Source organism: Labeo rohita, chromosome 4 (assembly GCF_022985175.1).
Source record: "Labeo rohita strain BAU-BD-2019 chromosome 4, IGBB_LRoh.1.0, whole genome shotgun sequence".
Taxonomy (NCBI): domain Eukaryota; kingdom Metazoa; phylum Chordata; class Actinopteri; order Cypriniformes; family Cyprinidae; genus Labeo; species Labeo rohita.
Genome location: NC_066872.1, coordinates 25,976,074 through 26,003,063, shown reverse-complemented (window position 1 = coordinate 26,003,063; position 26,990 = coordinate 25,976,074). Strand labels below are relative to the sequence as shown.

At 32.7% G+C, this 26,990-nt stretch overlaps 1 protein-coding gene across 3 annotated transcripts in view; it reads right to left on the bottom strand.

The window, feature by feature from the left end:
* The window catches only part of usp6nl (USP6 N-terminal like), a 73,153-nt gene that overhangs the window by 7,725 nt on the left and 38,438 nt on the right, over nt 1-26,990 (bottom strand). For all 3 annotated transcript variants that reach the window (XM_051107438.1, XM_051107436.1, XM_051107437.1), the window contains 9 exons: nt 23,305-23,378; nt 18,044-18,126; nt 15,578-15,617; nt 14,608-14,688; nt 6,121-6,228; nt 5,586-5,695; nt 3,775-3,823; nt 2,236-2,356; nt 1,611-1,705 (listed from right to left, as the gene is read on the bottom strand). In XM_051107438.1, coding sequence (XP_050963395.1) covers nt 1,611-1,705; nt 2,236-2,356; nt 3,775-3,823; nt 5,586-5,695; nt 6,121-6,228; nt 14,608-14,688; nt 15,578-15,617; nt 18,044-18,126; nt 23,305-23,378 — 761 coding nt within the window. The remainder of the gene's footprint in view (nt 1-1,610; nt 1,706-2,235; nt 2,357-3,774; nt 3,824-5,585; nt 5,696-6,120; nt 6,229-14,607; nt 14,689-15,577; nt 15,618-18,043; nt 18,127-23,304; nt 23,379-26,990) is intronic.

The following is a 26,990-nucleotide window of genomic DNA, read 5'->3' as shown; positions in this document are numbered from 1 at the left end:
AAGTGTACCTGAAGTATACTTGTAATAGTTCCACTTCAACACAATCATATATACTTAAGTTTATCTTTAGTTAGACCTTATCACTACTTCTGCACAATTAAAGTGCATTAAGCACAAAATTAGTTGTTCCAATTTAGCAGACTTTAAGTATACCAGTTTAGTATACCAAGAGTACAGTTGCATTAAGCACATAAATATATAAATGTATTTTTCAAGGTCAAGGTCAAAGTTTATTTATAAAGCACATTTAAATACAGTTGATACTGCCCAAAGTGCTGTACATGTTTCAATTCAAAAAAAAGAAAATACACACAGTACAAAAATAGCAACAAAAAAAAAAAAACGTAAAAATGCTAAACTCAGCTCATGTTGAAAGCCAATGCATAGAGGTGTGTTTTTAAAAGTGACTTAAAACTGTCAATGGAAGAGGGTGATCGAATGCTCAAAGGGAGCTCATTCCAAAATTTGGGTCCGACGACCGCAAATGCCCTACCACCTCGGGTTTTTTTCTTAGGGCGGGGACAGGTTAAAAGCTGTTGGTCACATGACCGCAAGGCTCTCACAGGACAGTGTAGAGTCAACATTTCAGACAGATACTCTGGAGCCAGGCCATTCAGTGATTTAAAAACTAACAGTAGGATTTTGAATTGTATCCTGAAGGGAACCGGGAGCCAATGAAGAGACTGTAGCACAGGAGTGATATGGTCATAGCGCCTAATGCCTGTTAGAAGGCGTGCAGCTGCATTCTGTACTAGTTTTTTTAGTATTTTAGTATTTTTTTTTAGTATTTTTAGTACACTTAGCATAGAATAAATGCATTCAGATTCATTTTAGTATATTTATTTTTCACTAGGGACATTAGATGCAATTCAGATTTTGTGGCCCTCATTAGATTTCTTTCTTTTTCTTTGCACAAAATAAATGTATTCCAAATACATTTTAGTATATAAATACATCGATTTTCACTATGGTATGCATGCAGAAGATTCACATATTTTGCAGTGTACATACTGCAAAAATAATGTAAGTATAGTTGTACTGCATATGATTTGGAACAAAGCCATATGTTCTCTCTCTTTCTCTCTCTCACACACACACACACTTTATTGAGTGAAGCTTATCGTACCCTTTTATCCTCTTTCTAATCCATTCACATCAAAGACTCAGAAGTCTCACACAAATAATTCATTAATTAATCTATCTCATTACTTATTAATATTGCCTTTTATTAATTACTCTGCCCTTTATTGAATCCCAGGCTGGCATTTCTTTGTGAATCCTTTGTTACAGCGCTCAGGGTTGGCCAGCTGCTTGGGTTTAATATACACTGACAAATAAAGAACACAGGCTAGAGATATGAAATATATGAACACAGGCCAAAAATAAGACTGGATACGAAGCTTTTCGGAATTGTTTTAATGTAGGACACGCTGCAATAATGGGGACAAAATGAATTTCAATTTAATTAAAAAATTTAATTAATTAAAAAGTCAAGTAATGCAAGTAATGTGTATTGTGAAGTATTACTAGTTACAAGTGACCCTAGGTTCAGATGTCCCACTTTTTGAATGTAGTACATGAAGTTTTGGAGGTGTTTGTGTGTGTCTTACTAGATGTTGTTTGAGCTTCGGCAACATCTTCTGCAGGATACGGTCATGATGCTCCTGGAAACGCATTAGTTTAGGGAACCCTGGGACAAAGAAACCTAGACGAACACAATAACAATTTTCAATTTGGTACAAAAACTGTATGTAAAGTGCATGTTTACAATCCAAAAATGAAAAATCCTGACATTGTTTACTCACCCTCATGTCGTTCCAAACCTGTAAGACCTTTGTTCATCTTTGGAAAACAAATAACTTCATAAAATTACGGCTAAACCACTGATGTCCCATGGACTACTTTATTGAGGTTCTTACTGCCTTCCTGTGTCTAAAATGTAGTAGCTGTGTTGCTGTCTATGCAGGGTCAGAAAGCTCTCGGATTTAATCAAAAATATCTTAATTTGTGTTCCAAAGAAGAATAAAGGTCTTACAGGTTTGAAACGACATGAGGGTGAGTAATTAATGACAGAATTTTCATTTTTGGGTGAACTATCCCTTTAATATATATATAAAAAAATAATAATCATGCTAACACATGCACTGTTATTATTTTTATTATTATCACAACTACTACTACTCAACACCAGTTGAATATCACTGTTCTAGAATGAGCAGAAGTGTATGTGTGTACCATGCATGGCGTGTTTCTGTCCAGACAGCAGTTTGACCAGTGCCCAGAAAGCATCTTCCTCATTCATATAGATGAGTAACAGAGCAGTGATCTGACTCATGCCCTGACAATAGCCCACCTCCTACACACACACACACACACGAGAGAGAATTCATAGTGTGCAGGTTCCTGCCACACATAAATCAAGTGCAAGCACGTACTCATAAAATGATCGCTACTGAGGTTGCATTTTAATTCAGCATTGTGACGCCAGCTTAAAGGAGAAGTCCACTTCCAAAACAAAGATTCACAGATAATGTACTCACCCCCTTGTCATCCAAGTTGTTAATTTCTTTCTTTCTTCAGTCGTAAAGAAATTATGTTTTTTTGAAGGAAACATTTCTGTATTTTTCTCCATATTAAGGACTGATACGGTGTCCCGGAGTTTGAACTTTCAAAATGCAGTTTAAATGCGGCTTCAAACGATTCCGAATGCGGTTGTAAACGATCCCAGCCGAGAAAGAAGGGTCTTATCTAGCGAAACGATTGGTTATTTTCATTAAAAAAATACAATTTAAATACTTTTTAATCTCAAACACTCGTCTTGCCTTTCTCTCCCAGAACTCTGGGTATGTCGAAAAACTCCAATCGTATTTTCTCCCTCAACTTCAAAAATCATTTAAAAATCATCCTACATCGCTGCAGAAGTTCTGACCCAGTCTTTGCAAAGTGAACATGCAAAGAAGATCAAACACCCTTAAAAAAAGTCTTTCGACATACCCTAACTGTCATGAACCGGAACAAAAACAGTCCAGGCAGAGTACACTGCAAAAAATGATTTTTTAACTTAGATTCTTTGTCTTGTTTCCAGCCAAAATATCTAAAAATTCTAAAATCAAGAAGGATTTTCTAGACAAGCAAACATGATTGTCTTGTTTTCAGAAAAAAAGACATCAAATTTAAGTGAGTTTTTGCTTAAAACAAGCTAAATAATCTGCCAATGGGGCAAGCAAAATAATCTTATTTCAAGCAGAAAACAAGATTATTTTGCTTACCTCACTGGCAGATTGTTTAGCTTGTTTCAAGCAAAAACTCACTTAATTTAGACTTGTTTTTTTCTGAAAACAAGACAATCATTTTTTCTTGTCTAAACATCCTTCTTGATTTTAGAATTTTTAGATATTTTGGCTGGAAACAAGACAAAAAAAAAGTAAGAAAAGCATTTTTTGCAGTGTAAGACAAGACGAGCGTTTGGCATTAAAAAGTATATAAATTGTATTATTTTTATTAAAATAACCGATCGTTTTGCTAGATCAGACCCTTCTTCCTCGGGATTGTTTACAAACGCATTTTGGGATCATTTGAAGCCGCATTTAAACTGCATTTTGGAAGTTCAAAATCGGGGCACCATATCAGTCCATTATATGGAGAAAAATGCTGAAATGTTTAACTCAAAAAACATAATTTCTTTACGACGTACATTATTTGTAAATTGTTGTTCTGGAAGTGGAGTTCACCTTTAAATCAACACGGTAATATTCCTGGGTATATTTTACTCACCGTGTTATACACAGAATATGCTGTGAGCACATGAAACAGATCCTGCTGTCTGAAACACACAAGCACACACAAAACATTTAGGATCAAAGAATCAATTCAGTTTTTCTCTTTTGTATGCCATGGGTCAATTAGGTTTAGTACATTTTTGCATGTTCTGTTCTTTTCCTCTCTCATTGTCGCATTGTTTTTTATTCTTGTGGATGTCTAAGGCCACACTGTGAGAATGATCTGAGCCTTTCAAATCTCCACAGGTAAATGTCACATCAGTCAATATGGGCGCTTTAGCTCTGTCACAATTCAATACACCAATAACTGGAAGAGAAACGGTTGGGTGTGGGCGTCTCTCTCTCGCTCCATTGCGTTCTCAACTTTTCCATTTCACATGCTGGTTAAATGTAGCAGTTTTATGGCCATGAGAAATGGAAGCAACTCCGAGGAGAAATAAAAAATGTATTTTATACAGACACAGATTAAAGCCCTACATAAAAAAGCCCCCATCAGCAAAGCAAAGCCTGCTGAGACACCACAATGTATGCTGTGCTGCTAAAGTCAAAAGTTTACATACATCTTACAGAATCTGCAAAATGTTAATTATGTTACCAAAATATGACGGATTATACAAAATGCATACTATTTTTTATTTAGCACTGACATAAGATATTTTACATAAAAGATGTTTACATATAGTCTGCAAGAGGAAATAATAGTTTAATTAATAAAGATGAACCTGTTCAAAAGTTTACATACACTTGATATTTTGAATACTGTGTTCTTACCTGGATAATCCAAAGCTGTTTTTTTTGTTGTTTAGTGATCATTGTTCATGAGTTCTTTGTTTGTCCTGAACAGTTAAACTGCCCACTGTTAGCATTTTTGTGTATTTGAAGCCTTTCCAACAATGACTGTATGATTTTGAGATCCGTCTTTTCACACTGAGGACAACTGAGGGACTCATATGCAACTATTACAGAAGGTTCAAATGCTCACTGATGCACCAAAAGGAAAAACGATGCATTAAGAGCCAGAGGGTGAAAACTTTTGGAATTTGAAGATCGGTAAATTTATCTTATTTTGTCTTCTGGGGAACATGTAAATATCTTCTGTAGCTTCTGAAGGGCAGTACTAAATTAAAACAAATATGATATTTAGGCAAAATAAGACAAACGTACACATCTTCATTCCGTTCAAAAGTTTTCACCCCCCGGCTTTTAATGCATCGTTTTTTCTTCTGACGCATCAGTGAGTGTTTGAACCTTCTGTAATAGTTGGATATGAGTCCCTCAGTTGTCCTCAGTGTGAAAAGATGGATCTCAAAATCATAAGTCATTGTTGGAAAATACACAAAAATGCTGAAAAACCAAAGAATTTGTGGGACCTGAATGATTTTTCTGAAGAACGGTGGACAGTTTAACTGTTCAGGACAAACAAGGGACTCATGAACAACTATCACAATTAAAAAAAAAAAAAAAGCTGTGGATCGTTCAGGTAACAGCACAGTATTAAGAATCAAGTGTATGTAAACTTTTGAACAGGGTCATTTTTATAAATTCAACTATTATTTTCTCTTGTGGACTATATTTAAACATCTTTTATGTGAAATATCTTATTCAGGTCAGTACTAAATAAAAAAAAAAACTGCAGATTCTGCAAGGTGTATGTAAACTTTTGACTTCAACTGTATTTGCAGTAAAATGCTTGAATACTTGAATTAATTTTTTAGCATAAAAAAAAATTATAATCGCATATATTGCCCAGTAGCATTTAAACCTCCTGTGTGTGTTTTTTGTTGGTGTGTGTGTTTAGATGCTCACTTGACATCGTAGCGGTGCATGAACATGATGTGATCTCTGTATGTACGATTTACATCTAGATCAATCTGACGTACATCTGGAGACAAACCCCTGGCTCTGATCTTCAGTTTCTGCGGAAAGAAAGAGACAGTTCACAGAGTTCATAATATCACTAACTATATAGTCAACACTCCGCAGGCCACAAATTCATCTAACGATACGCTCACAGACCACAGCATGATTTCTGCCACACAAACACCTCCAGTTAAAAGGGAATGCAGACTGCAAATCATGTTTTCTGTCCAGTTGGATGCTGCAGGGCTTTAGTAAAGCTGCTATTGTCCGTTTGGAGTGATATTTCCCTCTGCGGTGTGTGTGTTAAACCACATAAATGTTACATTGCAAACCTCAGGGGTTGGCTATTTTAGAAAGTCATATTTAAGCGAAGAGTTTGTGATTGCCTCTCTCACACACATGCACGCACACACACGTTTCTGTGGAATGAACTACCTCTGAAAAAAGCCATGACTATGCTGGAATGGAAAACTGTGTTTACCTCATAGAAGTCCTTTTTCTCCTCCCTGATTTTGGGGATGTCGAGCAGCAAACACCAAACCTGACCTCTGAGCTGCAGTGGAATTCCCTTGTAGATCCTCCTCACCAACTACACAAAAACACACACACGAATAGCACTTCAAATTCAAGAAATCTCTAAACCTCAACCTTGTGAGTGAAAGCACTGCAGTCAGGATTTTAAAAAAATAAACACATAAATAAAATAAAAAGTACGTAAATAAATAAAGTGTGGTAGAAAGTTAACTACAGTTCACACATTTGTAGTCCCATTTTTTATTTCGTTTTTTTTATTTGAAAGAAGTCTCTTATGCTCACCAAGATTGCATTGATTCAATCAAAAATAAAGTAAAAACAGCAATATTGTGAAATATTACTACAATTTAAAGTGACTGTTTTATATGTATAATTATATATAAAATGTATATTTTAACAAAACTACATTTTTTCAAATGAAATAAAAAAAAACAAAACAAAACAAAACACAGGAGTACTTAGTTTAAAGCTTTTTACTTTATTATAATTGTCATACCATTTATGATCCACCCAAAATATTGCAATTAACAAAAAAATAATAAATAAAAATCACTGTACACATAATTTATATTATTTTTAAATTAATTAAATAATTAATAATTACATATATGTGAATTATTAATAATATTTTTACATTTATTATTATTATTATTATTATTATTATTATGTATTTCTATTTTAAAAAAATAAAGAAAATGTCATGTAATTTTAAATAAAATAAACATTTTAACAAAACTAAATTTTTTAAACTAAATAATAAAAATACACAAGACTACTTAGTTTAAAGCATTTTTCTAAAAAATAAAGCTTTTTTAAATATTACAATAAAAAACATCAATTCACTATACACGTCATTTCTATTATTTTTTAAAATAAAATAAATAATATTTAAATAAATAAATATTTAAATTATTATTAATATTTTTATATTTATTATTATTATTATTATTGTAAAAAGAAAATGTCATGTCATTTTAATTAAAATAAATATTTTAACAAGACTAGATTTTTAAAAATGAAATAATAAAAATACGCAAGACTACTTGAAGCTTTTTCTTCATTATAACACTATTTATTATCACACTATTTATGCTCCACCCCAAATATTACAATTAATTTTAAAAACTAAAAAAATAACATTCATCAAGTCACTGTACACATAATTTATATTATTTTTAAATTAATTAAGATATTTTTAATTTATTATTAATGTTTTTATTATTTTAATTAATAATAATAATAATAATTATTATTATTATTGTTATTATTATTATTATTACTTTATTCTGTAAAATGAAAAAGTCATGTCATTTTAAATAAAATACATATTTTAACAAAACAAATTTCTCCATTATAATGTCACACCATTTATACTTCACCCCAAATACAGCAATTATTTTTAAAAATAAATAAATAAATCATTAAATCACTGTACACATAATTCTATTTATTTTTTAATATATTTATTTAATTAATATTTAATGTATTATTCATATTTTTAATTAACTGTATTTATTAATTATTATTATTATTATTTTATTTAGTTACATTTTTGTAAAAAGAAAGAAAAATGTCATTTTAATTAAAATAAATACATTTGAACAAAAGTCACTGTACACATTAATTCTATTTATTTTGAAATTAATATTGAATTTATTATTACTATTTATTTACTATTATTTTGTTGGTTTGTTTTATAAATAGAAAGAAAAATATCATGTCGTTGACTCTCTGCAGTCTGGGATACAGACAACTATATCAGAGACCGATGACTTTGTTTTTTTGTCTAGGTTAGAAGTAGACCCAGACAAGGATTATCAGACTTTCCACATTTCCTGTGCTGATTTTGGGAGAATAGCAGTTAGGAATCGAAGGTGAAATACGTTAAATTGAGCTAAGATAAACATATGCAAATTATTTAAAAACACACAAATACTTAAAAACAATAAACAATATTTAAATCCACAGTACATAATATAACTTTAAATCAACGATGTGGCCACAGATACCGCTGACCTGGTTATTAGGACACCCTCAATATGGATAATCCTGCTGTCTAAACACATTCAACAGCAGAGTAATGGAATACATCTGTGTGTCTGTGTCTCTCACAGGTAATTGTGCAGTCAGTAAAGATTAAACTCCCATCAGAGGACAGATTAAAAGCTCAAAAGCAAAACGCTGAAACCACAAAAGCTAATGGCCGGCGTGAATCGTCTCTCAGCTACAATTAAACTCACCCCGTTGGAACAGAGAGAGAGAGAGAAAGAGAGAGATGTACGACTGCGGAGGGGTTGAGAGGTGAAAGAGAGGAATGAACACTCTTCCGTTTCCTGCACTCATCTGTCCACATTACTGCCGCTAAGTGATTTCCTGAACGTCTCTTCTGCCCTCAGGGCCCATCCATGTATGTGTGTGTGTGTGAGAATTGATGGCTGCTGAGTAGTTCACTTACTATAATGGTAACGACGATATTAATAATCTTCGCGAGGCTCTTGAGGAGCTGATTATTGACAGACAGCAGTGGGCGCATATCCCACAGCCACAAACCCGACGACTGTCTATGTGTGTGTCTCTGCCTCTAATCTCAGCAAAATGAGGCGATTAAGGCTGTTTGTTTATTTGAATAAAACAAGACATTACAAATCGGCAGGTGTCTGTGTGTGTTTGCTTGTGTGTTTGTTGACGGGGGGATTGGTTTTGTAATTGCGGATGTGTAAGAAGTCAATGACTCCATCTGTTTTACAAAAAAGAAAAGTCTTTGAACAGAATGTCTTTGGAGCGAGTGTGTGCGGTACAGCGAAATCAGAACCCAAACAAACATGCAGATCGATACTATATAGCAGGGTTTCTCAAAGTGGACTGATAAAAAGCTAATTTAATTAAAGAAATGTCAACTGAAATAAATCAATAAATGCTAAAATATTATTACATTTTATTTATTAACTTGCAAGCCACATGGCTATTAAAGGAGTAGTTCACTTCCAGTAAAATTTACAGATAATGTACTCACCCCCTTGTCATCCAAGATTCTTGTCTTTCTTTCTTCAGTCGTAAAGAAATTATGTTTTTTGAGGACATTTCATGATTTCTCTTCATATAATGGATATCTATGGTGCCCCCGAGTTTGAACTTCCAAAATGCAGTTTAAATGCGGTTTCAAAGGTCTCTAAACGATCCCAGTCAAGGAAGAAGGGTCATATCTAGCAAAACGATTGGTTATTTTTGTAAAAAAATTACAATTTATAAACTTTTAACTGCAAATGTTTGTCTTTTCTAGCTCTGCGTGAACTCTGTGTATTCCGGGTCAGTACAGTTAGGGTATGTCGAAAAACTCCCATCTCATTTTCTCCTCCAATTTCAAAATCGTCTTACATCGCTGTAGAAGTACCGACCCAGTGTTTACAAAGTGAACATGCAAAGAAGGTCAAACGCCCTTAACAAAAAAAGGTAAAACAGCGATGTAGGACGTTTTTTTCGACATACCCTGACTGTCATAAACAGGAATACACACAGTTCACGCAGAGCTAGACAAGTCAAGCACTTGCGGTTAAAGAGTATATAAATAGTTTTTTCTTTGAAAATGACCAATCGTTTTGCTAGATAAGACCCATATTCCTCGGCTGGGATTGTTTAGAGCCCTCTGAAGCTGCATTTTGGAAGTTCAAACTCACAGGCACCATAGATGCCCATTATATGGAGAAAAAATGCTGAAATGTTTTCCTCAAAAAACCATAATTTCTTTACGACTGAATAAAGAAAGACATGAACATCTTGGACGACAAGAGGGTTAGTACGTTATCTATACATTTTTGTTTTGGAAGTGAACTACTTTAACTGGCATCAGAAAACTGTGAACATACAAATTTGTAGTTAAAATACTAAAATATAAAAGTAAAATCTCAGGGGGTAAATCATATATGGGTCATTCTACAGAACTGGTGCAAACTGCTGTCCTGCAACCAATAAACACATGTAAAAAGCATTTAAGAATTCAAATCTTAGATGTTTACTAAGATCCTTCTATTATCTATTGAAACCCACAATAATATTTAAAATATCAGTAAGTTGATATGATTCTTTAGAGTCTTAATGAAAAGTCTATAATATACTTTGGTTAAAAAATTCTCTGGTTGTGTAAAACAACACCCTTTTTACCTTGTCAAAATGAGCTCTGCAAAAATCATCCCATTCTGAGGGATTGTTCCTTTAAATGCAAATGAGCTCTGCTCGCCCCGCCCCTCTCTTCTCTCTGTGGAGTGACGAGCCTGTTTACTTTAGCCGCATTTAGCGCATTTAGCCGCAAAACTTGCATGTTACTAGGAAAGGCAATTGCAGAGATTCATAAAAAAAAAAAACCTTATACTCACTTCTGCTGTAGGTGAAGCTGGATCATGAATGATTTGCATGAACAGACGCATTTATGTAGATCAGGAGGCGCATTCCCTTCACAAACAAACATATTCCACTGCATCTTTAGCAGCTCAGATGTTGGGAGTAAATGACGATGACTATGTTCATTATTACATCCAGCAACACAACACCTCAATCGCTCAATCGGAGATATTCTTGTCTAATTTGCATCCCTGCTCCGGCATTGAAACAATGGAGGTCGGACTGTTACAGCTGATCTGACAATCAACTAAGGTAAGACGCTCATGTCAGTCAACTATCGTGGGAGCGGCCTCTGTCAGTGTGACAGGCATCTGAGAACGGCTCGATTTGAAAAAGGGGATATTATTTTTACAGATTAATTAAAAACCACTGCATGGACTTACATCATTATCCACCTTATTTTTCAATGCGGAAGTAAGCTGTTTTCTGGTAATGTGTTCATAATCCGCCATAGGGAAATAACGAGAAGAATATCGAAGTGCAGTAAACAGTAAAACAGTTTGCACTACAAACCAGCGTGTTCATAATTACGATAATACATTAAAATAATATGGTAAGAGACACCAGTTTGCAATATCAAACAGTAAAACAAGCTTTTTGTGCATCCAAAAATAGCTGGAAGTGGATGAGACTGGAAGCCAGACACAATGTACAAATGGCTGCACCCACTCTTATGGGAAAGATAAGTTGGATAGGGTAGATTTGTACATACACTGCCAATACACATTAATATTCAAACAACATGTAAAAGTGAAGTTTGCATCCGATTACCCCTTTAATATATATAAAATCATAATTTATTGGGTACTTTCAATTAGTAGGTGGCTGTCCCGAATCCGAACTTTTAAATTTTAACTTATGAAAACAATATTCAAAATTTTTTTTTTTTTTTGGCATTTTATTACACTGTAGGTTTTAAAAATATCTTTTTGATTTTTTTTTTTTTTTAAGTGAAGTTCCAAAAAACAGTGTATGTTTAAGTCCATTGGCTGAGACTGATTTTAACTACACCCCTGCATTTATGATCAGGAAATATTTGTCACTCTCTCTCTCATACCTACATGGTGAGTAGATAAGCCCCATTATTTTGAGATAAATGTGTTCAAAAGTCTGAAAAATCTGTGTGTAACTTTAAGAAACGTCACTACCGAACACCACTTTTCCTTAAACACACTTTTTCGGAAGTTTTTCTAGTTCAGAACTGTGCTAGCTAACCATGCGCTCATTAGCACCTTTGAGGTAGGCTCAAAAGTATCTAAAATTGTCTACCGAAACATTATGTGAGGTTTCTGTTGTGACATCCTTGTTTTTTGAGCTGTCACTACCGAAACATTCACAACCAAAACATGTCATCATTGTTTTGGTAATGACAAAAGAGAACACATAAACCTTTATTTGGGGAAAATAAACACAACTGTAGTTTTAAATTTTAGTATTTTAGTATGTTTCAGTAGTGTTTTAGTATGTGAGTGAAATTTCGTAATGTGATGTGGTCTCTACCAAAACATTACTGTCATGATCGAAACATGGGATGTTTTTTTTCAAAAATAAAGTATACTGAATTATCAACTAAGATGTTATGATAGTGTTTGGTTCAATGCGTATTTAAACTAATGAATTTTTAACTTTAAAATCAGTATGGTCAACTTTATGCCTTTTAACAAGAAAAATTGGATTCAAACTTGAACAAATCTCATAAATTATACTTGAAATAAAGTAAAAATTGTAATTGTTATTGATTTACCTCTAAAAACGCAGCCCTTCTTATTAAACGATATATTATTGTGTTTCGATAGTGACAAATTTGAGGAGAGGACAAATATTCCAAAACTTACTGAAAATACAATATGAGAATCAGCTGCACAATTACTAGAAATGTGTACGTAGATGTTATATCATTTGCATGCATACAAAATTTGTGGAAAAAGACACTTTTTTCAAGATGTTTCCAACTGACTTTGAACCATTTCTGTAGAATGGCCCATATATATGATTTACCTACAGTATCGTGGACAGTTCAACAACTAAATAACGTAAAAGATAAAATACTGTTTGGCATACAAACAATTCTAGAAACTCAGTTTTAGATTTCAAATTCTCACCATTTTTAAAAAAGCAAGACTTGTGGCATGAGGTGAATACTGAAAAAAAAAAAAAAAAAACCTAAATATCTCAAAAAAATAGTTACAGCAAAACGTCAATGATTGCGTGAGCTAGTTGGCTGAAGATCAAACAGGACATGAACTGAATAATACACTTGGTGGTACATTGGTTAAAGTGATAGGAGGTCACCCCAATCTATCCTGAAAAACAAGCTGGGTATTGACCTTCCACTGCAGATGAAGGGAAATAAAATTCCACAAATCACTTGAGAGTAATATTTTTTTCAATTTCTGACTACATGCAAATCCAGGTCACTGTCATGAGTCGCTGAAGCTCATTACAGCATGCATTTCCATCGTTGAGGAAAGCATATCTATGAATGTAATGTCATTAGCAATTTTTCGCAAAAAGAGGACTTTGAATGACAATGTCAGCTTGAGGTTGTTTACACGACAAGCCCTCGGAATGCTCACTAACAATCAGCCAATTAGGTTCGAACTTGAGGAGCTAGACTTTAGCAACAGTAAAATGTAACACTGTACTTGTTTTCATACTATTTTAACAGATATAAAGAAGCTGACGTCCAACAATTTTAAATTTTAAATTTCATCTACAACTATTTTACATTTTATAGATATTAAGTAGATTTCTGGTTTTGATGAAACAGTAAGAGTTTGATTAAAGAGTTAGTTCACCCAAAAATGAAAATTACCCCATGATTTACTCAACCTCAAGCCATCTTACGTGTATATGACTTTCTTTTTTCAGAGAATGCAATCGGAGTTATATAAAAAATGACATAAACCATAAGCAAATTGAAACCATAAGTCCTTGCAAACTCAGTCCGAAATTCTGAATGTGATGTGAAAAATGCAGAAATTTTAACCAGATCCATTTTTTTTTTTATGACGGACGAATGTTTCCGAGGCAGTGTGTAAACATGACTGACACAACATTAGGTCGTATTTATTTTTTAATGTGCGAAAATTTCGACAATAATTTTGGACTCAGTGTGCAAGGCCCTAAATTTATCCGCTGGAATGGCACTCTCTCAGTCAGTGTGGGTACGACAGTTAGCGGAAGTTAGAGTTTATGGTTTATAAAGTTTTAAATATGTACTTTTTTTTATACAAACACATCGATTCGCTTCAGAAAGCCTTTATTAGCCCTCTGGAGCCGTGTGGAGTATTTTTATGATGGATGGATGTACTTTATTGGACTTCAAAATCTCAACACCCATTCACTGCTTTTATAAGCGTTGGAAGAGCCAGGACATTTTTTATTATAACTCCGATTGTATTCGTTTGAAAGAAAACATATACACCTAAGATGGCTTGAGTAAGAATTTTCTTTTTTGGCTATTCCTTTAAATATATATTTATAGCAGTCAGTCCACAGATATTTGTAATCTAAAGTTTAATTTCTAATGGATGAGTAAAAACAAAGTGTCTGGAGTAGCTATGCAGTGAAAAATAAATAAAAAATTGTAGACAGTTTTGTTCTGCTTTTGATGCATCGCAGCGTGCTGCTTATGCTCATTTAGTCCAGACGTAGTGTGACAGTCTAATCGAACTAATTGGACTAATAATAAGAAGTAATAATTAGTTCTACCCAGAGTAATAAACTGCACAACTGTCACGCTCCACCTCAGGCAACATGAAGATTTCTCATTTCACACTAGACGCTGTTAATGGACAGAAATACAATTTAGCACACTAACAGCTGCCTGAAGATGTCCAAACACACTGATGGATAGAAACCAGCAGATGCAGGACAGTGGTTTTCTCAGGGGACCAAACCAATGACGCCCAATACGCAGGACAGAGACAGCCAAAGGGAACGTTAGCCATTTACACGCACAGAAGATGAAAGGCTGAGAAACTGACTTTCTCAAAGTCCTTCAGAGAGTTACAGCCTGTTTATGAGTGACACGCACCTTGTCGCTGTTCTTGTATTTCTCCCAGCTCTTCAACATTTTCAGCCATTTTGTCGTTCTCTCCACTTCCAGATGTTTTTGCTAAGTGCAAACACACAGTGCAATAAATTAAGCAAAACAGACAAAAACTCATAGAAATGTTTAATCTAAGGCAACGCTAAGTGGACTTTAATGAAAATGGATTTCAGTGAGATCTAGAAAGCAATATTAGAACAGCCATATTAAAATTTAGGAAGCCACCCAAAAAAACCCACCAAAAGTCATTTTGAATATCTGCTCTGCGTTTTCTTCTACAAGAACATAATGGCCTCTGAGGCAACGATGTTGCTCTGCTTCTCCAATTTAGAGCTCATTATCACTTTACAACCTGACACTTTAAGTGCTTTCTGTCATGATAAATGTGTGATAAAGAAATCAAAATTTACATTTAAGTCACTTTTCTGCATTATTTTTGCATTTACTTTCAACCAGCTACTGACAAGGACATTTTTATTAGATGTATAAAGTCCATTCCCCTTAAGTTCAGATGTTGCTAATTTTGATTTCTTTGCACACAAAAAGTTAAGGTTGAACCACTGATGTCACATGGACTATTTTAATGATGCCATTACTACCTTTCTGGGCCTTGAACGTGTCAGTTACGTTGCTGTCTATGCAAGGTCAGATAGCTCTCTGATTTCATCAAAATATCTTAATTTGTGTTCTAAAGATTAACAAAGATCTTGCAGATTTGGAACGACATGATGGTGAGTAATTAATGACAGAATTTTCATTTTTAAATGAACTATGCCTTAAATTAAAACCTACACAAGTATTTTTTATCATCTGACTGGTGTACTTCCTCTAGTTTCCAGATAAAACACTGTGGAGAAATTTTCACGGATGCACTAGGAAAGTATCAGGTTGGCTTTGAACGTAAGTTTTATTCACTATTTTGGTATCACAGACACAAACACAGCACTTCACTCACCTTTTCCTCCACTACGTCATACACTGGAAGCTCATCCTCACTGTGAAAGACAAATCACATCAAATTATAAAATGGAAATACACTCTTGGACTAAACTCAATTTTCTTCTGTTGAAACAAATCAAGTGTTTTAGTCCGACCACTGGACTCAGAGATTTATGGTCTCAGATAACCACTAATGCTTGCCCACTGTTCACATAACATGATGGCCGTACAGGGAGAGAAATTGTATCAATAAATCATATGCTGGTTTATGCTGCTGACGTCAAATCTTGGTTGCTCGCATGTATTACTGAAAAAGGAATTACTTTGTTCCACAGGAAGTCCACTCGCTGGATAAATAAACATCACTATTGGTAACGATGTCCCCGTGACCCCCACCCCTGAAACTGCTCAAAGTGCGAGATCTTAGTCAGCTACACAAACAGGAAATAACTGTTTCCATGAAAGACATTTTGGATCTGATCTGGGATATCCATGAGGTAACCCATGGAAGTCGTGACATGACATTAAGGCTCTGTTCCAAACCCTAGTGAGCTTCCTATTTGTCTACATAGGCAGCTAGCTTCTAAGGCAGTATCGTGACCAAAATTTTGTGCAAAGTTGTAAGGTTAGTGAAAATTCAATCAGTGTAATTACTGACTTGTTGTTCATATGGTATTTATTTGATAAACAAAACAAAAATAGTGTGTGTGTGTGTGTGTGTGTGCGCTATGTGGTTGTGTGTGTATATATATATATATATATATATATATATATACACACATATCTAATAAACAAAAAGATATAGAACAAACAAAAAAGCAAAGCAAAACAAAACAAAGCAAAATAAATAAATAAAATACAGAGCAAACAAAACAAACAAAAAACTTAAGGTACAGAAAAAACAAAGCAAAAATAAATAAATAAATAAAATACAGAGCAAACAAAACAAACAAAAAACTTAAGGTACAGAAAAAACAAAGCAAAAATAAATAAATAAATAAAATACAGAGGAAACAAAACAAACCAAAAACTTAGGGTACAGAACAAATAAACACTAAATAAATAAATAAATAAATAAATAAAACATAAACAAAAAAGCAAGGGAAAACAAAACAAAAATACAAAATACAGAGCAAACAAAACAAACCAAACAAACTAAAGGTACAGAACAAACAAAAAATAAACACATGAACAAAAAAGCAAAGCGAAACAAATATAAATAAATAAAATACAGAGCACACAAAACAAACAAACAAATTAAGATACTAAACAAACAAACAAAAAAATCTATGCAAAACAAAACAAAATAAAGAAATAAAATACATAGCAAACAAAACAAACGATAAAACTTAAGGTACAGAACAAAACAAACAAAAAATAAACAGGAACAAAAAAGCAAAACAAAAATAAATAAAACACAGAGCAAGCAAAACAAACAAAAAGCATAAGGCACAGAACAAAAAAAAAAAAAATAAAAAATAAACACAGAAACAAAAAAGCAAAGCAAAACAAAACAAAAATTAATAAATAAAATAGAGACCAAACAAAACAAACAAAAAACTTAAGGTACAGCACAAAAAAATAAAAACAGGAACAAAAAAGCAAAGCAAAACAAAACAAAAAAAGAAATACAGAGAAAACAAAAAACTACAGAGGTACAGGAACAAAGATACAGAACAAATAAATAAATAAACAAACACAGGAACAAAAAAGCAAAGCAAAACAAAACAAATATATATATATATATATATATATATATAGAGAGAGAGAGAGAGAGAGAGAGAGAGAGAGAGAGAGAGAGAGAGAGAGAGAAAGAAAAAACTTAAGGTATAGAACAAACAAACAAAAAAAAATAAACACAGGAGCAAAAAACGCAATGCAAAGCAAAACAAAAATAAATAAAATACAGAGCAAACAAAAAACTTAAGGTACAGAACAAGCAAACAAAAACACAAAAAAGCATATTGAGCAAACAAAACACCTAGCAAAAACAACAAAAAACTTAATGCAAAAATCAAACGAAAGACAAAACTGTAAGAAACACTGGCATGTGTGGCCAAGTCAGGTCTATCTCTCATCTACATATACTTCCTTGAACCTTTCCAATTCTGTAACTTATCTTTCAATCTTTTTTAGCCTCTGTCTCTCTGCCACCGACTTTTCTGTAGCCATTTTTCTTTCCTCCTGTCTCTCTACCCCTACAATTATAGAGTCATGATATGCCAGACACATGTGGCACCCTATAAATATCGCATAGTGCACTGCTGTTTAAGGGGCCCGGGTAAGCCACAAACCTCCCTGCCAGTGCAAAAACAGAGTAGAATCGAGAAGACAGGAGAGGCCAAAGGAGCAGACAGATATCAAGATAAGGGTGTACAGTGAACGCTCAGGCTCTTTGAGCTCTCTGCTGGGTTTCTCCAGTACCTGCATCTTCTCACTCATGTGTAAGATCTCGCACAACAGAATAATGCATGCTTCTTACTGCAGGAATCCGAAGCGGTCCACCACTTTATACAGATCAAAATTGGCCTCCTCCCACGGCTCCACCTCCGCACTTTCTTTACCCTGAAAGCACAAATAATACAAAGCCGCTGAGAAACAGTTTTAGTGTGTATGTGTGTGCAAAGTTGGCTTGGCTCCACTGATCTGTGAATTTGTTGTTTGTACATATTTAAGGCAGGTAATGAGGGGTCGGTAGAATGTGGACAGGTTTAGTGTAACACATATAAACAATTCAAACTGAAGAAATAAAGAGAGAGGCGCCTGTGGCAGAAACAGATCATCCTTGAGTAAGAACAGTGTTTACGAAAGAAGAAAGACACATGTTTTGTTCTGACCACACATACATTTTTTTTCTAAACTTGTGCAGTTAATTCTGAGCCACTTGACACAGAGACTTCATTTAAAATGTATTTTGTAGATATTTTCAGGAGCAGAAAATACTAATCCTCTAGAGAAGCTGGTGTGAACTGATTTCTTTGAGACATTTAAAAATATATAATAAAATAACAAAATAAATAATACACTAAAATTGTATTATATTGAATTAAATAATAAAAAAAAAAACTAAATAATAAAATTAAATTATATTAAATTCAAAAATAAAATAACAAATTACATTTAATTGTGAACTGATTACTTTACTTTGAGAGAAATAAAAAAATAAAAAAATAAAAAAATAAAATAAAATTTCCTTCAATTAAATAAAATAATAATAAAAAATGTAGATTTTTTTCAGTCTTTAGGGAGCAGAACATACAAGGGAGCTGGTGTGGGCTGATTACTTCACTTTGAGATAAATAAAATAATAAAATAACAAAATAAACAATACAATAAAATTGTATTACATTGAATAAAATAAAATAAATAAAATAAAACTAGATAGTACAATAAAATTGTTAAATTAAGAAAATAAAAGAACAAATTAAATTTAATTAAAAATACAATAAAATAACAAAATAAATAATAAAAGAAACTTATTATTATTAATTTAATTAAATAAAAAAATATATTTTGTTGATATTTTCAGTCTTTAGAGAGCAGAAAATACAAATTCCATAGAGGAGCTGGTGTGGACTGATTACTTCACTTTGAGATAAATGAAATAAAATGAAATAAAATGAAATAAAATAAAATAAAATAAAATTAAAAAAAAATAAAATAAAATAAAATTTTAAAAACTACTTTTACATTAAATAAAAATTAAATTAAATTAAATTACAAAATACAAAAAACAAAAAAAAAAACAAACAAAAAAAACAAAATAAATAATAATAAAATAAAATTAAAATAAAATAATAAAATAAAATATAAATTAAATTAAATTAAATAAAAATAAAAATTAAATTACATTAAATAAAACAAAATAAATAAATAAATAAAATAAAAAAACTAAAATATTAAAATAACAAAATAAATAATTAAATAAATAAATAAATAAATAATAATAATAATAAAATAAAAAAGACTGACCTGCAGAACCATGCCTATCAATAAAAATAAAGCTGTGAGGTAAAATATACAGTCAGTTCATTAGGTTGTAATTTGCCACACACCAATGTTACAATTCATAATCTACTAATAAACTAATAAAGAGACAATATTACAACTGTATACTATTTGAAATAAAGAAATAACAATAAAAAACTACAATTATAATAAAAATAAATAATAATAAAAATTATAAATAATAATAAAATAATTATAATGCATGTTAATAAATGATTAATAATAATAATAATAATAATAATAATAACAGAATAAAAGAACAACAGCAAATTAATAATAAAAAATATACTAATTTTCAATACTTTGTGTTCACTATGCATATCCAATTTTACTAATCACAATTTTTGAGTCACATTTTAGATAAGCATGTGAAAACATGGAGAGAAAAAAAAAAAAAAAAAAAAAAAAAAGTTGAAGCACTTTACCCACTGACAAAATCATTCATCCCAAAAGCCATTAACCTGCCAGGCCAATAACTAACTGTCTATATTATGCAATATGCAACATGTGCACTTTGTCATGTTTGCAAGAAGATCTATGCAAATTTAAATCTAATGCAAATCTTAAGATCTTAATAGATCTGGGAGAATGAGAAAAGAACAGGAGGAATCAATCGGCAGAAGCGAGAACGAGAGTGGGGGAGCCATAAAAAAAGAATGAGTATGAAAGAAATCAAGAATCAGAGACAAATATGAACTGGTACAGAGAGAAGCCATATCAAGGGCACACGCACACACTCATTTATCTCTGTCTCACCCTCTGGTGTGTGTGTCACAGGCATAAATCTACAGTGGGATATGATAATCTGATTGCATGTCACAGTGACATGCATGGCTGTGGGAAATATTTCGGCCTGTGACACGCGCCAAGGACGTACCCCTCCTCCACAGTTTTCTCTCAAGACTTTCTGAATTTATTCATCCCTCTAGACTTGCCACTTGAGACAATGACCTCACAAGAATAATATTACATGTAATAACAAGTTAACATTCGATATTTGGCTAACATTTGACATTTAAACAATGATTAAATTACATCATTACCAGGCTCTGTGGCATTTACATTTCCCTTCTGTTACTTCCTTCTGAAATGTTGCATGAGACTGTGACAACACCCACAACTACAACAGGAACATCAGTGGCACGCGTTCCATAACATACATAATAAAGTTTGTTGCAGATGTGCTGATTTGATGGCTGTAAAGGCGATGCTTTTAGGACACATCTTCTCAGAGAGGGTTTTATTGTGCTGACAGATCAGCTGCTACTGTTGTGGAGGAAGTTGAGCTCTTAATTCATTCCTTTTAACCGATAAATCATCAGTGAGTTAAATTTAGTGAATCAGTCTGTGAACAAATTATTCAGAACATTTTTTTAAATGTATAAACTAATGAATTAATTAATTAAAAACAACAACAACAACAACAGCAAACTCAGACTAAGATGAATGATTTCTTTATGAGTCAGACATCTCAGCAAAAATTCACAAGTGATCTATGGACAATGTCAAGACTTTTAGGGAATAAAGTCTTCATAAACGTATCATACATGCACTGCTTTTATAGTGTTTTATTTGATTATGGTCTTGATCTTTGAAAGCTCTAGCCTTCATTTACTTTCATTAACAATACACACACAAAGAAACAAAACAAAAACCCAGCTCAAACCAAAGCAAAAACCAACCAATCAACCAACCAAAAAAACAACAACAACAACAACAACAACAAAAAAACCCCATAAATAAACAAAATATAAAAACAAACCAAACCAAACTAAACTAAAATAAACTAAACAAACAAAACAAACAAAAAAACAAAACAAAACATAAAACCAAACAAGAAATAACCAAACCAAATCAACAAAGAAACAAAGCAAAACAACAAACCAGACAAAAAAAACAAAAAAACAAACAAACAAAAAAAAAAAACAAAGAAAAACCAAACAAAAGAAAAACCAAACAAAAGGGAAAAAACAAACCAAACAAAAAACAAAACATAAAACAAAAAATAAAGAAAAACAAAACAAACAAAAAACTAAAACATAAAACCAAACAAAGCAAAAAAACAAAAAAAAAACAAAAAAAAAACTAAAAAAAAAAAAACAAACAAAAAACTCAAACAAAGAAAAAACAAACAAAAGGGAAAAAAACAAACCAAACAAAAAACAAAACATAAAACAAAAAAAAAAAACAACAAACAAACAAAGAAAGCAAAAAATGAACCAAAGAAAACCAATCAACCAAATACAAACAAACAAAACAAACAAAAACCTAAGCCAAACAAACTAAGCAAAAAACCCCCCAAAAAACTAAAAAAAAAAAAAACAAACAAAAGAAAAAACACAAACCAGAAAAAACCTAAATCACATCAACAAACAAAGCCAAAAGCCAAAACAAACAAAATAAAATAAAACAAAACAAATGAAAAAACTAAACAAAAAAATAAAGAAATAAAGAAATAAAGAAAACCAAACAAAATACCAAACCAAACAAAAACAAACCAGACAAAAATCCAAGCCAAGCAAACTAAACAAAAAAAACAAACTGAAAAAAAAAACAAACAAATAAAAAAAACAAATCAAACCAACAAACAAAGCAACAAAAGAAAAACACATTGAAAAAAGAAAAAATAAATAAACAAAAAATCTAACCAAAGAAAACCAAACAAACAAAAAAAACCCAAACAAAAACCCAAGCCAAACAAACACCCCCCCCAAAAACAAACCAAACGAAAAAAATAAACAAAAACATAAACCAAACAAACAACAACAAAAAACTAACTAAACCAAACCACACAGAAAACAAACCCAAACCAAACAAACTAAACATGAAACCAAAACAAACAAACAAAAAACAAAGCAAACAACCAAAACAAACAAAAGAAAAACAAACCAAATGAAGAAAAAAATCAATGAAAAAAAAAAAATCAAAAACAAATTAAGAATTCAAAGAGTAACATTTTTAGACTAATATTTTAGAGGCCCCCCAAAAAAAAAACATAACAACAAGAGCAAACGTGTTATGCTTTCTGAGTCAAGAGACAAATCCCAGTGTACGCAAGCTTATCACAATCCAATTAACAGACTCGTTACAGAATTAGAGCCCCCTAACGAGAGCTCAGATTACACTCAATTTAAACGATCAATTTACAAACTGGACACGCAGGAGAGATTTCATGAGGACAAATCATGAAACCTTTTAGTGAAAACACACATTACTCTTACAAAGGTGACAGGAAGTCATAACACTCTGAGTTAATATTTATTACCACATAATCATTATTGCATTTATGCAATACAAACTCTCATTTCACTTTTAGCCATCATAGTCTTCATACTTCACAAATATATGCTTTAACAAGTGTATCTTCTAGAAAGCCTGTACAATGCCAAACATGCCTTAAGAATAATGAGTGATATACACAACAGATGGCGAACAGGTGTTTCGCAACATAGCTGTGATAATAAAACATATCTTAACGCCCTATTGACCAATCACACAAAGCGAATTCTCTGTGTCATTCTAAATCAGAAATGTAGCAGAAAGCTTTAGCTGCTTTAGCAACAGATGAGAGTACAGAAAATCTCGCACAGTAAATGTGATGTGCACAGGCTGTGAACTATGATGGAAGGAAATGACTGGCAGGAGCAGCGTATGTGTTTATTGTGTTTTTGTTTTTCTTGGAAGTGGATTGGAGGGTACTTGGCTAGTGAGTGAATGGCAGCTGTTTTCTCTCACCTTGTCATATTTGGCGAGAATCTCAGCTCGCTCCTGTTCCAACTTCGCTGCAACATCCTGCTCTGAATCAGACGCTGGAAAGAGAAACAGAGAGGGAGAGCAATTAGCCGCAATTTTCACTGTCCACTACGTGAATCATCTTTAATAAGCCTGTGCTCTCAGATATTTCGAGAAAAGACCTCTTTGCACTTTGAGACACGCACACACACATTCTCTCTTTTCTATCCGCTACAGCATAGCAACAAGTGGCTGTTCAAATAGGACTGAGCCAGTATGTGGCTCTCAAGGGCAAACTGCGTCATTCACATCCAAAGCAAACAACCTGGGGCTGCTTTTATAGGAGGGTTCTAGGTTTAGTACAGACTCTATGGACAGCATGTCTACATTATGCACAGCAAATATTGTAGACGTGTCCCTCAGTTTGTACACAAATGCACAACTAAATTAGAGGCTAGAAAGTTTAAAGAAATGTAATTAAATTCTGTCTGTCAAGCTCTCTTCAAAAAATATCTTGCTTTTTACATCGAGAGACCAGATTTGCAAGTCACTTATGAGAGTAGTAAAATAATAAAAGCTAATAAAAAGAAAAAAGCCAAGAATTCACAACCCAGAATTTGGTAAGAATAAAACAGTTTTTGTCACAGACAATATCAAACAGTCAAGACACAGAAATAAATCAATCAATCAATCAATAGATAAATGTCATAATATTTACTGTTAGATCAAATAAAACCCAATAGGAAAAAAATAGTACATAAAACAAACAAAACACCCCCCCTCAAAAAGCAAAAACAAACAAAACTAAAACTCAAAACAAAACAAACAAGCAAAAACCAAACCAAACAAAAGAAACCCAAACAAAACACCCCCCACCAAAAAAACAAACAAACAACCCAAACAAAAACCCAAACAAAAAGCCAAGCCAAACCAAACAAACCAAAACAAAAAACAAACCATAAATAAATCTAACATGCACTACTTTTATGTTTTGTTTGATCAAGCTCCAGTACTCTTTTACTTTCATTAGCAATATACAAACAACAAGAACAAAACAACAAAAACCCCAAAAACCAAAACAAAGAAAAAAAAAAACCCACAAAACAAACAAAAAATAAACCAAACAAAACCAAACCAACAAACTAAAAAAATAAACACAAACCAAACAAAAAATAAAACATAAAACCAAACCAAAAAACAAAACAAAAAAACTAAACAAAAGAAAAAAATAAAAACACCCCCACCCTCAAAAAAAAAAAAAAAAAAAAAAAAAACTAAATGTAAAACCAAACCAAACCAAACACTAAACCCTACCAGCAACCACATCGAACAAAACAAAAAAACAAATGAAAAAATGAAGCCAAACAAAACGAACTGTTACAATATTTACTGGTAGATAAAAATACAACCTGACAGGAAAAAATAGTACATGAATTATACATGCACTGCTTTTATGGTGTTTTGTTTGATCATTCTGGAGCTTGAAAGCTGTGCAGAAAAATTCCTACAGGTTTGGAGCAACATTACTTTTCCTTTTTATAAATACTTTCAAAAACACAAACATCACATTTCTGCTTTATAAACTCTTTAGAACATATAGGCCCGTAGACATTAAAAGCATTAAGGTAAAAGCAACAGTGCTTATTTTAACAACTAAGGGATGAGTTAAAATGATTTTCTGTGGTACTTCACAGCATTTTACGACACTGTTGACAGAGCTTAGCTTGTATTGAACCTGGCACATTCCCATCGAAGCAGCACAGAAAAAGAACCAGAGTGAGATAAGAGAATACTGTGTGTTTGAGGGCAATAAAACACCCTACTGGATCCCAGCCTGGACTTTGATGTTGTCTATGAAGTGTGCAGACACACAATCAGATGGAAACATTCTCCTGTCAAGAGCTCTGCTGTGGGGATGTTGATGTAGGATTGGGTTTTCTGTGTATTTAATGTGCCCTGCTGCTAGTGCACAAACATGTCTATTTTGCACATGGAGCCGGCCAATGAAATGACAGCCAATTGCATGGAGTGGTCAATCATTTCCTCTCCAGGAATTAGGTTAACTGTGCCACTTCCTGTTTGGCTTGGTTCCATTCTGAGTGTATTTCGCAGGCAACACTTACTTACAAAGGCTTCCACCAGCTTTCAGCCCTTGGGTTAAAGCCAGCTAGATTCCCATGCTGGATGAATAGGCTTTTAAAGTCAATGGAATTTTTATGGAAGGACGTGTTTGTGTATGTGTGTGTGTGTGTTTGTGTGTGTGTGTGTGTGTTTAACAGATGCAAGCAGAATAAATAAAAGCACATTAGAGCAGATGAGAAAAGTATGTTAGATGATAAAAGCTGTCAGAAAAAGAAGCATATGTGATTGAGATGAGATGAGATGAGATGAGATAGAAAATACTAGATAAGAAAAAAAGAGATTATGAGAAAGAAGAGAGCATGTATGATAACATAATACACAGTGGAGATAGAAATTAGAAAACAACCTATAATTTCCTAAATTTCAAGGTCACTGCTTAGTCCTATTTGAAGTTATCCTAAGAGGAGTAGAAGGACAGTTTTTAAGCATATTTCATAAATGAATTGCATTCTGAAACACAGTATAAAAAAACTTGAATTAAATATTTGAAAAAGAACTCGGAGCAAAATTACAGATACCTCCAAGTTATTGTTAATCTGGAACCTGGTATTAATTTCCTTAATTATATGACAAACCCTATTTAACCGGCAGCACTCCTCTAATTTTCACTGAGATTGCAAGATGGCGGGCCACTCTAAGGTGACTGAAACCCTGAGACAGGAGGTTGGGATGACCACAAATCTGTGATTTCTCGAATATTGCAGGTTTACAACGACACTAATTCAAGCCCTCAAAAGGCTGGTCATCCACATAAGACAAATGCATGAAAAAAACTGGATAATGCAGGTCTCTGTGCTTGCTTGTCTTTTTTAAAAGTCAAGAGTCAAAATTTCAGGAGCACCCTCTAATCAACAATCAAAAAATCTGATCAAAAATTAGCCTTACCATTACGAGGTGATATATGACTCCTTAAAGTGATTTACACGGGGTTGTTTTTTTCCTTTGTAATGGCAATTTTATAACTTAATTTGAAGTATGTCATCTTTTATGTCAAGTTTTTAAAAAATTATACTTTATAAACTTTTTAAAAATATCTAATTAAAACAAGTAGAATAAGAATAAGTTATCAATCAAATGAAATCAGTATTGACAAAAGTAATTTGTCCTACAGAGGTGGCACAGAAGAACACAAAAGTGGCTTGTAGGCATATTTTCATGTTTAATGAGGCTCAGAGTGCAATCAAATTCATCAATTCATATTGAGATTAATGTTTCAAATATAACATTTTAAATACAGAAATATTAAACAACTTAAATAACTGTAAAGATACTTTAAAAATAAAACTGCCAGTAGCTGGCGGCAAGTCACTGATTTCATTACTGAATCATTCATTCATTCGATTTGTTCAAACAGCTGATTCATTCAGGAATAAAGCAAGTGACTGTCTTTATGAATGGGAAATTGAATCATTGACTCACTAGATTTGTTTAAAAGTGCCCTTTCATTCATAAACGAAACAATGTTTTGTTTGAATGGAGATGCGCAGTGGCCCAGTTGTGACTATTTTTGATGCCGAAATAGAGCAAAATCAGGCAATAGTATTATA